This window comes from Lissotriton vulgaris, chromosome 3_1 (assembly GCF_964263255.1).
Source record: "Lissotriton vulgaris chromosome 3_1, aLisVul1.2, whole genome shotgun sequence".
In the NCBI taxonomy this organism is placed as follows: Eukaryota; Metazoa; Chordata; class Amphibia; order Caudata; family Salamandridae; genus Lissotriton; species Lissotriton vulgaris.
This window is the reverse complement of record NC_141689.1, coordinates 332234496-332250454: the sequence shown is the minus strand read 5'-3', so window position 1 is coordinate 332250454 and position 15959 is coordinate 332234496. Positions and strand designations below refer to the sequence as shown.

Sequence of the window (15959 nt, the reverse complement as noted above, 5' to 3'; positions counted from 1 at the left end):
TGGTGATAGGCCATTCGGACCTGGTATGCCATTTCTGCGGACTGACATAAGAGTGCTTACTACTCCAGTTATTGTTGGAGATTGCTCCAAGTCTTCTAAGGAGTTTTGTTCAATAACAGGAAATTCACCTTTTTTTATTTCTCACAAATAAGTTCTTTATATGTTGTGACCTACTTGCAGTAGGGAAGTTATTGATGTCTCTGACCTTATTTTTTTGTTTGTGTCTTGATTTAGCCACCTCATGTAGTTTCATCCTCTTTCTCCTACCTGGTTCGCTTCTGTTCCCAGATGTTTTCCTGTATAGTGTTATTACCTGTTTGATTTTATTTTATTTCAGCGTCTGAGTTTTTTGAATTTCAACTTTCTCATTGTTTTGTTTAACTTGTTCTTAAGAACCCTAATTTCTTTGATTGGTGCAGCGGTTTATTACAACAATTGACTTTCTTGGGAAAAAGGCTGAGCTACTTAATTCTGATAGAAGAATTTGTATAAGTTTGACATAATTGTTTATTTTCTTCGGTTGTACCAGCATTCAACAGTGAGATCCGTAGATTGTCCAGATTGGATTGATTATCCTCTTAATTGGTTCTATTTTCATCTTGTGTTCCTATTGTACTCCGTTTCTGGTCCCATTATAAATAAGATTCATTTTTTGAGGGAAATGATTGCTCTCTAATTTTGGATTATTCAAGAAGTTGGTTACTATGTGATAGTGCACTATTGAGACTAGGGTGTGATCTATAGTAATATTTTCTTTGTTTGTACCAGCATCCAACAGTGAGATCCGTAGATTGTCCAGATTGGATTGGTTCGGTTTCATCTTGAGTTCCTATCATACTCTGTTTACTGTTTCTGATCCCATTATAGATAAGATTAATTTTTTGAGGGAAATTATTGTTCTCTAATTTTGTTATATTCAAGAAGTCGGTTATTATGTGAAAGTTCACTATCGAGACTAGGGTGTGGTCTAATGTCGCCAACCACTGTGGTGAAAGAGGAGTTTAGGCAGCAGGCTGATCAGCATACAGTGACATCACAGACCGCTCTAACTACTCTCTTGTTGCCTCTCTGATGTCACTCAGCACCCCTTGTGAAACACATCGCTAGTATTCACAGTTAATCATTTATAATTCTATACTTTAAAAAAAATATCAAATCCATGCCTGTTTTTGTAAACTGAAAATTTTAGATTATCTATTTATCATAAGTTTACAAAGTTCTCGGGACGTGGCTTGGCCGAGAATCATGGTGGCTGCGTGAGCGAGTCACTTCGTAAAGGCCTAATATTTATTATGTGTAAACAGCCTGCAGCTGGCACCAGACCAGCAATTGAACAAGTCAGCAAGGTCCGGAGAAGCGGAGGAGCAGAAGCATGGTGAACCAATGCAGTGGAGGGCCATCCACTGCCTGGCGACGGGAATGGCCTGAAAGCCGCGGGCTATATTTCACAATTGCCCGGATGGGAGCGGTCAAAAGTGCAGCGCTCTTCACGGCGGAGCAGACTCAAACTGGTCCCTGAGGAGACATTGGCGGCTCACTGGAGGTGCGACTCTGCTGCAGCAAGGGAGTCTGGGCACCCCAGGGGGAGGAGAACCGGGAACGCAGGTCACGGCACCAGTGGGCCTGACAGCGGGAGCTTTGCAGCGTATTTGACGGTCCGCCTGGATCCTATCCCCGATCAAGGCACTCGGTGTGGCAGGTAAACTGGAGAACACAGAAAAGTAGCAGATGCACACCAATGTTCATCATTGTGTTCCATGTTTAAAAGTTAATTCTGTGCCGTTTGCGTGCAGACTGGGGCCGTGGCTCGCCTCGAAACAAGTATCTAAATTTCAACAATCTAGTAGTAATTCAGTTACTACATATCCAGTAGTACAGCTTGAAAGAACTGCTTCACTTTGCTTTAATTCAAAACTTCACGTTTATTGACCATTTTCCATATTTCATTGCACTTTCGGTTTATTGTACACTGTCAGGCTGTCCGAAAACCCAATAGTCTCAAATGGAGCAGTTGTGCCACTCCAGGCCTCTTACTGCCCCACGTGGGTAGCTCAATTCATATTACAGTTTAAGATGTTAAATTTCCCAAAGCATTTCAGGCTCTTTATTTAGCCTTTCGTCAGGGGTGACTGTTTAAAAAAGTGAAATAAAACCTCAGTTAATTTTTCATTGTCACGTACTGCATTATTTTACTAAGAGCTGCATACTATGCTAAACTGTTGTTAAAAAGGACTAAACATTTTGGACATAATTTGTTTAACAAAAATAAATTGCACACCACTATCTCTAAACATTTGGTGAAATACCCCTATGCCAAGTAATTCGCTGCACGGTGTAACGGGTTTATTTCAACCTTCACTCTGAGGTGGAAAATACCTGGTAACTCTACTTATGGTGTTTGGAAAGGGTGCTGGCCACGATAAAGGTACACACTGGGCTTGGCCGTAGGTAGCCATGCAGGTGCACTTGGGTAAACTGCAGCAAACCCTTGGGGTGGCAGAGAAAGTGGACTGAAGAGGCGTGATAGGGGACAGCAACATTCCCCCTGGGCAGGGGCGCCTGGTGAGCCGGCAGTAAATCCCCTTCCTTCGTGAGGGGGACAGTGGTCTCCACTGAGAGGGAGCTTGCGGGCTCATTGGGTCCTAGAGAGGCAATCTCCTAGAGTCTGGACTCGCTCCCACCATGGGCAAGGCACGGCAAAAGCAAGGTGGTGCCCTGTGGAGGAGGGTGAAATGCAACCCCCTATTCATATTGAGGACCTGGGGCTGGCCGACCAAACCCTCATAAGCATCTTGATAAAAAACTAGCAGCTATTGCGGACACAAAAACGGCATTACAGCAGGACATGGGGTGGTCTCTGTTGGTCTTGGATTACTACAAGCAGAACACTGCAAATTGGTGGACAGGATGAAAATAGTGGAGTACACAATTGAAAAGTTGCAGCCAGATTGTAAGTCCATATCCAACCAGCTTGAGGACCTAGTAACAAGATTATCTCCCCTGGAAACACGCGGAGGACACTGAGGGGCGAAACCGACGAAATAATATACTGGTGGTTGGCCTGCCCGAAAATACAGAGAGCACAGATATGGTGGCCTTCCCGGTTGTGGCGCGCCTTCTTCACTATAAGGATCATGACATACCAATACAGCAGGCCTTCTCCAATGCACCTTATCCTATGGAGAACAGCAGGGTGTCCATCTTGCCGGACTTTACAGCAAAAGTGCATGCCCAACGGGCATTCTTCCTGGAGGCTAAGAAAGCATTGAGGGGGGAAGGACTTAGATACTCCTTAATGTTCCCAGCGAAGCTATGAATCCCCATGGATGGTACCACACACTTTTGCAACTCACAGGAGGATGTGTGGATCTGGTTGGAGAACTATAAGAAGGGGCACCTTGTGTCTCAAGACAAGCCCCACGGTCCCAGGCTGCCTAAGCCACAGCGGAAACGACTACGGCGCTCTTCCAGGAAAACCACACTATGCAAGCCCACGGCATTACAAACGGCACAGAAAAGAAAAGCAGTCCTGCAAGCTGTTGCTAAAGTCCTGACAAAACAACCGGAGAAGAATAACTCTGACAAAACCTCGGAACAAAGTGTGGGGGACTCTGAGTCAGGGGCCTCAGCCAGAAGTGAAATTAACATCCCAGAGCTGACTCCGCAGATGACCAATTACATTATTTAATGTAGGCAATGGGCCCAGGAGTGCGAAAACACGAACATGGGACGGATGAGGCCCATAAGTCACGGCTGCAGGAGGGAATAGGATCCCTGTCAGAAGATATCGAGGCCTGAGCAGATTTGGCACGCAGTGACTAACACTCTACACACTCCCGCCAAGATAGTCCCAATTGAGTGGGACAATCTTGTACTAATTGTTTTCTTTTTTTACAGGTTTAGGAGGCCATCCGTGTTGAGCTAACCGGGGTAAAGGCAGTTACTCAATGGGCAAAAGTGATGGTCTCTGTCAGAATGTTTCTATTTTATGGCAGGAAGTCTGCAAAAAATGGGGAGGCCTGGGAGGGGAAGGAAGGGAGACATAATCTAAAACGATCATCATCATGACACTAGTGCACCATGATATTAAGACGCTCTCCTGGAATGTGAGGGGCATGGGCTCAATGTCCAAAAGGCATAAAATACATAGTTACCTCACACACCGGGGCATACAGGTAGCGATGTTACAGGAAACGCACACCTCACACTAGAAGAGAGCGCCCGACTTTGACATCGATGGCAGGGGCACTTGTATGCAACTACATATTCTGAATTCTTGAGGCGTGCACTAATATGGATCAGGGCAGGCACCCCCATTGAAGTGAGTAAGGTACTCACGGACCCAGAGGGCAGTTATGTCCTTATACAGGGGAAGATCTTAGGCAGGGACCTCACACATGGGAGTATTTATGCACCTAATCATGATCAGGTCCAGTTCCTGCATAGTTTGTCAAAACACCTCTCCATATGCAACACTTTCCACAAGTTGCTAGTGGGAAATTTTAATTGCGTGGCAAATATTGAGATGGACAGGTCAACCCCCCGCTGAACGATACACCAGTAGCAAGGTGACTAGCGGATTTCGAGACTGGCTGGTGGGTTGAAACTAGGGGGTGTATCTGGAGATTACAGCACGGACATGTGAGGGGCTACTCATACTATTAGCATTTGTACAAGTTACATACCAGGCTGGACATGTATGCCTGCTCCAACAGTCTGGGATAATCTGTCAGAGGGGGGACTACCCACCACCCTAGAGAAATAAATGATGCATTCCGATCCTACTACTCCCAATTGTATTGCGAATCTCGGCCGCAACAGAGAGAGACCATAACAACTTACTTGGCATCCATTCCCCTGACGGTAATATCACCTGATCTTTGTGAAACTCTATGGGGGCAGATTACTGAAATGGAGATTAGGACAGCACTAAAGAACATGGCCCGAGGGAAAACCCCTGGCCAGATTGGTTGCCGGTGGAGTTTTACTCTACATATGCCCAGACCTTCGTACCAAAATTAGTAGAACTGTACTCAGAGGCCTGGGACAAAGAGGAATTGCCTTCTTCGACTAGGGACTCGCTAATTGTGCCCCTACCAAAAACCATAAAAACCACACCCCCAAGAGTTGGACTTCTCCCACGTTTGATGCTTAATGGAGATTTCAAAATCCTGAGTAAGATCTTGACCTCCCATTTGCTGCCACATATGACCACTCTTAATTCACACGAACCAGAACGGGTCCGTACCGACCAGATCCACGTCTGGGAACCTTTGGAGACTGTTTTCTGTCCTACATCACCCAGACAGACACCAGTACCCAGACACATTGATAGTAATAGACTTAGAGAAGGCATTTAATTCAGTGAGATAGAACTTTCTCAGAGGCACATTGGACAGGCTGGGACTGGGGAACACTGGATTAGGTGGCTGAAGATTCTATACCCACTTCCATCTGCGTGAGTAAGGACGAACGGCGTAATCTCAAAATCCTATCTTATACACAGTGGAACTTGGCAGGGATGCCCCTTGTCTCCGTAGCTCTTTTCTATTGCAATAGAAACCCTAGCAACAGTTTTTCAGCAACAGAAAGCCCACCTTGGTGTCCGATTGGGATCTAGGCCCCACGTGATCTCCCTTTACACGGATAATTTGTTGTTGTACTTGAGAGACGGCGGTGCGAGTACAGCAAGCTCTGACCATACTAGATGAATACGCAAATCTGACAGGGCTACGAATTAATAAGGCTAAGACATATGCCTTTCCCTTTAATGGAAGACCAAACGCAGCCGGAGACCCTCCCGACAGGCCTGGTGTGGGCCCCCTGCTCTTTCTGGTACCTGGGAGTCCAGATTTTTCACAAGTTGGAGGACCTGCGCAAGTGGAACCTTAATCCACTAGTTATAGCGCTGAAAGCATCAGTACCATTTTGGCACTCCCTCAAATTGCTGCTGATAGCTCGGATTGCACTCTCAAAAATTATTGTTGCCTAGACTATTGTACCACTTTGTGAATCTCCCGGTGGAGTTACACCAAGTTGGTTCTCTGACGTGACCCAGCTATTCCTGGAACTGATTTGGGACGGGACGAAATAAGGTAGCCCTGGACATAGTACAAAGACCTGCCGAGAATGGTGGGCTGGGGGGCCCTGATTTTGAATTGTATTATCTGGTGGCACAATTGCAATGGCTAGCTCAGGGGTTGGACAATCGGAATGTGGAATTAATGGGAGAGATGCCCGGGAGAAACAATCTGGTCAGTTAGTGGCTAAACTGATACACCAGAAAGTGAACCTTTCACACCTCAACGTGCTGATGAAAGCAGCTTCATATAGCTGGAGGAGATGCCTCTGGCACACGGAGAAGGGCCACCCATACGCTCCGGAAATACCACTCTTGGGAATCCCATTCAGGAATCCATTGGCTCTCTACTCCGATTCTAAATTGACGGTATGGACTGAAGTGGGGATAACAGCGGTGGGAGATTGTTTTCACCTCGGCGCGTTGATGCCTATGGATGAGCTAATGTCTCGACATGACTTGTCACATGGGCAGGTCTTGACTTATCACTCCTTGACGCAAACATCTCGGGATTTGTCGCTGGGTGGTTGTACCGACCCCCCCCACACACACACACACACACACACATACAGAGTGCTTGAAGCGCCACTGACTTTGGGGGCTGCACTGCACCTAGTGAAGTGGTTATATCAAGCACTTCTTGAATCTTCAGCTGTACCATACTAGAGAAAATGGGAGGAGATCATCTGGAGGTCCCGGTCGCACAAGGAGTGAGTGCGAGTACTGAGGGGGTCCAAAAACGTATCCAGAAATTCTAATTTCAAGATGATCCAATTTAACTATATACACATGGTCTACACGACCCCCCACAGACTAAATGTGATGAAAGGGGAAAGCGACAGAGCCTGTGCTAGATGTCAAGTAATAGATGCTGGCTTCGCTCATATGACGTGGGAATGCATATATTTACAGGATTTCTGGGAAAAGGTCCTGACTGCTATTAAGAAAACACTATCCCGGGTACTCCAGAAAACTTCAGATATATGCCTGTTGGGCCTGTTACTTAGACCCAAAGCCAAGAAAATTAGGATTAGGTTTGCAGACCTAGCTCTGGTCCTGTCAAAAAGACAAATTGCGCAATATTGGACGGGAGGCACTGCCCCTCTGAGAGCTATATGGGAGAAAAATGTGGATACTTGGTCCAGGGCGGAACAGAGGGCCCTTAAGAAAGATGATCTCATGGGATCCGTAAACACCCCATTGTGAAATTATGGGTGGAGGTAATGAGGGATTAGGAGACCGGGAATATGGAAGAGACAGAAGGAAGCGACACAATAGAGGAGGAACTAGGAGTAAGCAGTACTGGCATGAGATCCCCGGACCCAATTCCCACTCCCCTAACCCCTGGGCAACCACAGTTATACAATCATAGTGGCAAGATCCTGAACTAGGAGCCACACGTCGGACTAGATAACTTACAAGAGAGTCTTTAATTCACTGCAGACATAAGAGACAACACATTACAAAGATGATTTTGGATTGTTAGTTGTTAATAATTGGCATGAAGTGAATGTATATTGTTTTCTCTTTCCTGACTAGGAAGACAAAGAAACTGCCTCTGGTACATACATGAGACAGTACGGAATGTAAGAGCAAATAAGAACATGGCGAATCATGGATGGGAGTGTATATCGAGTGTATTCTTTACTTATTTTTCAGTAATATGGGATTCCGATCTCTACAGGTTACCATGCTTAGGGTTGTCATATGATTGTTCGTACTTGTATTGTGGATTTATTCAATTGCAAAATGCCAATAAAAACATGTTAAAAAAAAAAAGTGTACAAAGTTCTCAATATAAAAAAAGACAGAATCTAAATTGGCCCACAAATTCTATAAATGTTATCATTCCAAAAGGTTATTACATGTAGGGGACACACATGAATGAGAGGCAGGGAATAAAAAGCAGCGAAACCCATACTCTCCAAACACAAGTACATATCCAGTTTATAAATTAAGATTTGGGTAGCCTGCCTAAAACTCCGACAATTTTTTACTATAGTAAAGTGTCTTAACCCTTGCATAACACTTCTCAAAATGAGCAAAAACACTATTAGTACCTGATAACGTGGTCCAGCAGCATTTCCACATGTATTACATTGTTATTGCTTTAAAAGTGATGATGATTTTCAGTTAACTAGTTTGTTTTTCTTTAGTCGCAGATGAATACAATAACTCACTTATTTATGATCCGGGAGTGCCAAAGATGCTTTTCAGTATTCGAGAACCTATTGCAAATCGTGTTTTTTCTAGTAGCTGTCAACGTGGTTTCTCTTCTAAGTAAGTATTTTTCCTTCATTTTCGTATGGTGGTTAAGATTTGAAATGTAAACTATCAGAGTTTATTATGTTTTAGATTTTTTTGCCCGGTCTCACACCCATTGTTCACTACATTGAACCTCTTCTAGGTTTACCAAAGCCAGTACAATACATGCTAAATATTATGCATGTGCTGTTGCAGCTCACATGCTGTACACACTCCTGCCATTTAGTGGTTGGGCTCTGAACTTTACCAGCTGTTTTACTTTGCATGTGGTTTCAAGGTGACTAATGATACCTCCACCGAGGTTAACAATGCACCAGAACATAGACTCCATCACAGATTTATTTCCAATGTAGTGTTTGCATGTGTCTATAGTGCTTAATACAGGCCGTACCTCAAGCGATATTGCTACACCAGAGGACCAGAAAGCTGAAGGCGGGCTAGAGCGTCAGTACATGACCAGCACTGATTGATAAAACAATAAAGAACTTGGGACCAGGTCATGTGACATTTGGCAGGAGGTTTTGCAAAACACCCCTTTTAAAATGTTGCCATGCTTTCCATTATCGGGCCAACAGTCTTTAACCTCTGTCCACCTGAGAGACCACAACGGTTAAGCGTTCAACAGAAATAACTTTTAGACACTAAAGAGACAGAAGGTAGCCACAGTACAGCATCATGTAGCACAAAGACTCGAAGTAGACCAAGTATCTAACGGGCATGGGTGCCGAAGATGCTGAAGGATTTGAGTATAACAATTTGGGGAGCTCACTACTCGATACAGCACAATGCCCTAAGTGTCACCCTTTTAATGCAAATTGTATGCTTGACCTGGGACAGCCTGTTGGGTGGAAATATTTGAAATATTGGGATAGATAATCTGTCAGCCACTAAATCACTCCCAGATGCTGGCATTAATGGTTTTCTGATATCCATGCCAAAGGGAAATGGGAAAGTGTGGCTCAAGTGGTTGGAGCGGCAGACCCTGATGCAGAGGTCTGGCCCGGACCAGGGTTCAATTCCTCGGACCTTGGGCTCAAATTTCCTCGGACCTGACAATTCTCGCCTCGGTGCCTATTCCAATCATGGTGTCTCACTCTGCAACTCTGGGCAATAGCTTGCTTAATCTCCACGACGGCCCCTCGCAGTGGGATGCCTGGCTTTCACCTTGGGGATGCCGAGTAATGGGTTATCTAACAGGGGACTACCAGGACGGGTTCCCTAAGCAAGGGCTTAGAAACCGGTCGGTGATATAGCGCTATATAAATCAAAACTACATTTACAAAGTAAGAAGGTATACAGATCTTGTGTTACTTATGGCTAAAAGAAGACTTACCGTGCATTGGGGCAGAGGCCCCCTCCCAGTACGAAAGAGTGGATCAAGTATTTGATTTATTGAAATTATACAATAGATGTATTATTTACTCTCCCGCTCTGAATGTACCAAATTAAGAACATATGCTGCTGTATATGACAGTCTTGATAGGCAGAATGTCCTCCCTTTACTGTATTCTTGTCTATCTGTTTTATGGTTGTTATTGTACTGAGAGTGGCATAATATTTGCCTTTCCCATACATACATAGTAAGCCACATGGTGTGATGCTGACTACCTGTTCACAACTTCTGTCACAAATACCAGGTAGCCTAAATAACTTGCTGTTAATTTTCTTGATGTATAATTGATAAAAGTATTAATAAAAAACTATTTTGGGAGCTCCATCTGGTAGCCTCTAACTGCATCAGGAGCAGAGTCCAATAAAACTCTCCAGCAGACTCTCATGCTGGCTCTTCAGCTCATCCAATATTTAAAAAGAACAAGAGCAACCAATATGTCCATGCAAACTGTGTAATAAGTAAAACTGTTTTTCTTCAGCTCCTCCAGCAAAGCCTAAATTCTCTGTATTTCAGGCCTTAAAATCGAGGACTGGTCACAACCCCCTTGGAATATGCCTCTGAAACAATCTTGACTAAATCAGTTAGCCGCCTAGAAAGGATTGCTATGCCTTGATTGAGGATCTACCCTGTAAGAAAGCGCCACATTTTCAGTTTACACCAAGTGTCTCAATACCAAGCTGACCCAGACCAGTCCTCTCTCCCAAAATTTCCTTTGAAGCCCATTAGGTCCTCGACTCAAAGTTGGAAACCAGCCTCCATACCTGGGCAGGAAGGGAATGATGTTACTCAGAAGCTGCAACCAAACATATAGCTGCATGCTATTTACCAAGATTGTGGCACAAGCCATTTTTTCCCTCTACTCTCGTCCACAGGCCATACAGAGAACTCAATTTGAAGAATCTGTTGCTGTCAACTCCATATTTCCATTTCCATTCTGATTGACAGAGGTCTCTTCAGTCCCACTGCCCCCTGTTAAGATCCAGGGCCAGTAGAGAAGAAAGATGATGTACTATAACATTAGAGGGTGATCGTCCATGATGCTGAACCATTACAGATATGCCTAGTGAAAGCCTGAACACCAGACAACACTTTAGCATACCATATGGTATACGTTTGGCTTGCATAACATGATGTTCAATTACAAATAGAAAAGGAGGATGACAATTTCCTCATTGGCAAACTCTCAAAGAAAGAACAACCAGTCTATACTTAGCTGTGATCAGCCAATACTTCAAGGACCCTGCTGAATTAAACAGGCATAGAAGAAATTAAATCTAACACCCCAGAAACCTTTAGTTCGAGGCATGTGGGCTGCTGAATTCATATCTTAGCATAGATCGCCGCCTAGTGTTGGGTCCAGATGTTTGCACCTTGTTGTCTTGGAAGAGTCTTTGAAGTATCACGAGATAGGTGACTCCTCCCCTGGACTACAGTGCGCATGAAAAAGTAACAAAGTCCCTAGTTTGCACTTTGTACAAGAAACAGAAGGATGTCGTAGTTGTCAAGAGCTCATAGTACACCATACAATAATGCCAACAATTTAAACAGTAAAATCAATATAAATGCACAACATAAAATCAAAAAGCAAGAAAAATTGTTAAAAAAGAGAATATATATCATAATTCCATCTTCATAAATTCATTTACAGCACAATCATGAATAAAAACATTGGAATCACCAAAAAATATCATACAATCATTAAAATCACAAAGAGAAAAGTTGTCGACGCAGCGTTTCGGTTTATGCTTTAAACACCTTCATCAGGACCAGTATTCTAAATATAAGGAACATACAATTAATTGACAGTTTATAATAATCATATCTCAACAGCAAATTTACTTATCAGGAACATATTTATTGTAACATTGTCAGCATATTCATTTTTTTAACACGACAAACACTTCGATACATAATAAGAAGCTCATGTAATAATTTAAAAGACCACCAAATTGACATCCCTCATTACACAAATTTATCACCAAACCAATATGTTCTTATTTATGAAAGAACACCGCATACCTCAATATTAAGTGCAGAATGGGCAAACAGAAGGATGTCCTATCTTTCTCAAGAGACATCTACTATGCATATGCGCAGGAATACATACATTTTCTTATCTGGATGACTCCCTTAAACATAAAGTATTACACCATCATATTTATGATTACATAGTGTCCAATCCTGTGTCGTATTATCCATTATTAAAAAAGCATACCTTTGTCAAATATAGGAATCCTGCATAAGTTAAGACCGGACGTTCTTATTCAGTTAAAAACACGTTGTTCTTGCTCATTCTTAAAAAAGAAAAGGACGGCCAGTTGTAAGAGACATAGTGAAATCTTATATCCCAGAATTACACCAAAAGGTTTGCAAGGTAATACCTTACCAATTTCAAAAACCTTGGCCTTGTGTGCTCTAGCGGCTTGATGAGAATAGTCTTGTCAGCACGCATGAACATCAGGGGATAACCTCCTGAGGGCGGTCTTTTGATATGACCACCTATGGATAAAGTCAGCAAACTGTAGTTTGATAATGGTCTCTATACTCCACCTATCTTCCTACATTGTCACAGATGTTATTATCTATTTCCAAACATTTTTTAGAAGAAGTAACTTATATGGGGAGTTCAATCTCAATCCCTAATATTTTCCATGTGGCACTTCCTTTATTCTATGCCTTACTAATATTACTACAATGGTTTGGTTACTGTCTACATGATAACGACATGCTAAACGCACTGGCACCCATCTCGCTAGTTGCCCTGGTAAAGCACAGTAGCCACCATCAATTGATATTCGCCTCCATAACAGACACAAACTAAATGTAACCACTCCGTATTTTAATCTTCCTTATTCATAGTACTAGCAATAGCGGGGTTCTTTGCTAATGAATTGCTATCTTTCAAACACACGCCGTTTCTATTACTGGCGTGTGTTTGGAAGATAGCAACCGTCCTGATTTCTTCAGAAGCGGTCGCTCCTCACGCTGCTCCCTGCCCTGCTGGCCGAATTGGTATCGTAGCGCCTACTGCCAGACTTCTGCCTGCTTGCTCGCATTGCCCCACACCTTCTATTCCCTGTTTACTAATTGAACACTTTCGTAGCGCTAGATCGCCATATTGCGCTTTAAATATCTGCTCTATTGTGCTGCGCTGCCTTGTCTATTTCCTGATTGCTAATTTGCATATTATCGTAGCGATAGTCTGCCAAAGTGCGCTGCAACGCTCTGCTCAATTGTACTGTGCTGCCTGTATTTTGGTTTTGTGCCTGATTGTGCCGGTTCCACTGCCATTCACATCGCGTTTCTTATATATTGTGCCCCAATCCTGTTTCGCATTTGGCTTGCTGCCATTTTGTTTTTGTTGTTGTTGTTGTTGTGCCTCCCTGCCCGGCTCTCCACCCCGCTCCCGCCTCCCAGCTGCTCCTCCCTCGCCCCTCCCCTCCACTATCCGCATATGACAGATGCATTCGCACGCAGCGTTCACGCGCAGCGGTCGTGCCCCATGCGCGCCAAAGGTAAGCCCGTCTACGCCCGTCCGCGCCTGGACCGCGCCCAGCGCCAGTCCCCCTGCTCCCCGCAATTCCCACTCCACCCGCATAACATATGACGCCGCAACCCTCTCAACCCCGGCCGCCTCCCAAACTGCTACCAAGCCGCCCCAGGACACACCCATGGACCCTTCACCTGCCACTCCTGCAAGTTTGACTGCATCAGGACCCACACCAAATCCACAAACTCCAAACAGAGCACCGACACTAACCACCTAAAGTGCTTCCTGCTCTACACCCGCTCAGTCCACAGACACTCAATTGAACTCTGGAACCTACTCGACACTACATCACCGGACGTCGCCTTCCTTACAGAAACATGGATGAACACCTACAAGATCATCCGAAAAGATCGCACCAACCAAACAGGAGGAGGCATCGCCATCGTCCATAAGAACACCATCCGCATCACGACCAGTTCCAATGATAACCTCGCTTCCGCCGAACACCTTCACTTCCAGATTCACACCGACCCCAAAACCACACTCAGAGGCACCCTCATCTACAGACCACCAGGACCCCGCACACAATTCAGCGAAGACATTGCCGAATTCATCAGCCCACATGTCCTCCCCTCCAAGAAATACATTCTACTGGGAGACTTCAACTCCCTCCTGGAAAAGAAAAACGACAACAACACCACCACCCTCCTGGATAACCTTGCCAATCTAGGACTCAATCAACTTGTTGACACCCCCACCCACTACGCCGGACACACGCTCGACCCTATCTTCACCTCCAGCAAGCACATCTCCATTGATCACACCACAGCTCTCCATTGGACGGACCACAGCTGCGTTCACTTCAACTACAAAAAGTCCACGACCCACAACCTATTCCTCGAAGAAATTGGAACAAAATCACCACCGAACAACTCTTCACATCGCTTCACCAAAACCCCCCCACCAAATCATCGGACCCAAACTAAGCAGCCACTTACCTCACCCAATGGATCACCCATAGCGCCGATGAACTTGCACCTTTGAAAAACCATCGAATCAGGCAAGGTAGCAAAAAAGCCCCCTGGTTCAACGATGACCTTAAGAAATCCAAGAAGTTCTGTCGTACATTCGAAAAAACCTAGAGAAAAAACCCAACCACTGAGAACCTAGCCACCTTCAAGAACGCCACCCGCAAACACCACCAACTTATCCGATCCACCAAGAAAGCAGCATTCAAGGATCAACTTGACAACAATGCCCAAAACAGCAAGAAACTATTCAACATCGTCAAAGAATTTACTAACCCCACCGCCGGCACCAACGACATTTCTCCCTCCCAAGACCTCTGCAATTCCCTATCCTCATTCTTCCACAACAAAATCGCCGAAATACATAACAGCTTTGAAAACCAGTCCGAAGATATGTCCACTCCACCCATTTCCGAACCAAAACCGCCCTCTAACAACCTTTGCACCTGGAACCCCATCACCACCGAAGACACCATCCACCTGATGAACTCCATCCACTCAGGATCGCCAAACGACCCATGTCCACACCACATTTTCAACAAAGCAAGCTCCATCATCGCACCCCATCTCCGCGATGTCATCAATTGCTCCTTCAACTCCGCAACCTGCCCAGAAATCTGGAAACATGCCGAACTCAGCGCCCTTCTAAAGAAACCCACAGCAGACCCCACCGAACTTAAGAACTACTGCCCCACCTCGCTCCTCCCATTCCCCGCCAAAGTCATTGAGAAAGCCGTCAACAGTCAGCTTGCCGCCTTCCTCGAATCCAACAAATCCCTCGACCCCTCACAATCCGGCTTCCGAGCCAAACACAGCACCGAAACCGCCCTCATCGCAGCAACAGACGACATCCGAACACTACTGGACAACTGAGAAACAATTGCCCTCATCTTACTTGACCTCTCCGCAGCCTTCGACATAGTCTCTCATAGCACCCTCATACAACGACTCAGCAACGTCGGAATACAAGGAAAAGCATTGGAATGGATCATATCGTTCCTGGCCGGAAGAACCCAGAGAGTCCGCCTCCCCCCCCCGCCCCCCCCCCCTTCAAATCAAAGGCCACCGAAGTCATCTGCGGCATACCACAAGGATCATCACTCAGTCCCACCCTCTTCAACGTATACATGAGTCCCCTCGAATCCATCGCACGCCAACACAACCTCAACATCATCTCCTACGCAGACGACACCCAGCTGATCCTCACCAAAGACCCAAACACCGCCAAAACCAACTTATACGAAGGAATAAAAGAAGTAGCCGAGTGGATGAAGAATAGTCGTTTAAAACTCAACTCTGACAAAACGGAAGTCCTCATCTTAGGGTCTTCCCCCTCTGCCTGGGACAACTCATGGTGGCCACCGGCCCTGGGAACCGCACCCACACCTACGGACCACGCACGTAACCTGGGCTTCATCCTGGACTCCTCCCTCTCGATGACCAGACAAGTCAACGCCGTCTCATCATCATGCTTCAACATCCTACGCATGCTTAAACAAATCTTCCGATGGATCCCCACCGAAACAAGAAAGACGGTCACCCACGCACTGGTCACAAGCCGATTGGACTACGGAAACACCCTTTACGCAGGAACCACAGCCAAACTACAGAAAAAACTCCAACGCATCCAAAACGCCTCAGCCAGACTCATACTGGACATCCCTCGACAAGCTCACATTTCCGGCCACCTGAAGGATCTCCATT

General features: G+C 45.2%; 1 protein-coding gene across 3 annotated transcripts in view; it reads left to right on the top strand.

The window, feature by feature from the left end:
* Positions 1 to 15959, top strand: part of NADK2 (NAD kinase 2, mitochondrial) — a 1068394-nt gene that overhangs the window by 948776 nt on the left and 103659 nt on the right. For all 3 annotated transcript variants that reach the window (XM_086960538.1, XM_086960539.1, XM_086960537.1), the window contains one exon: positions 8236 to 8359. In XM_086960538.1, the coding sequence (XP_086816664.1) occupies positions 8236 to 8359 (124 nt within the window). The remainder of the gene's footprint in view (positions 1 to 8235; positions 8360 to 15959) is intronic.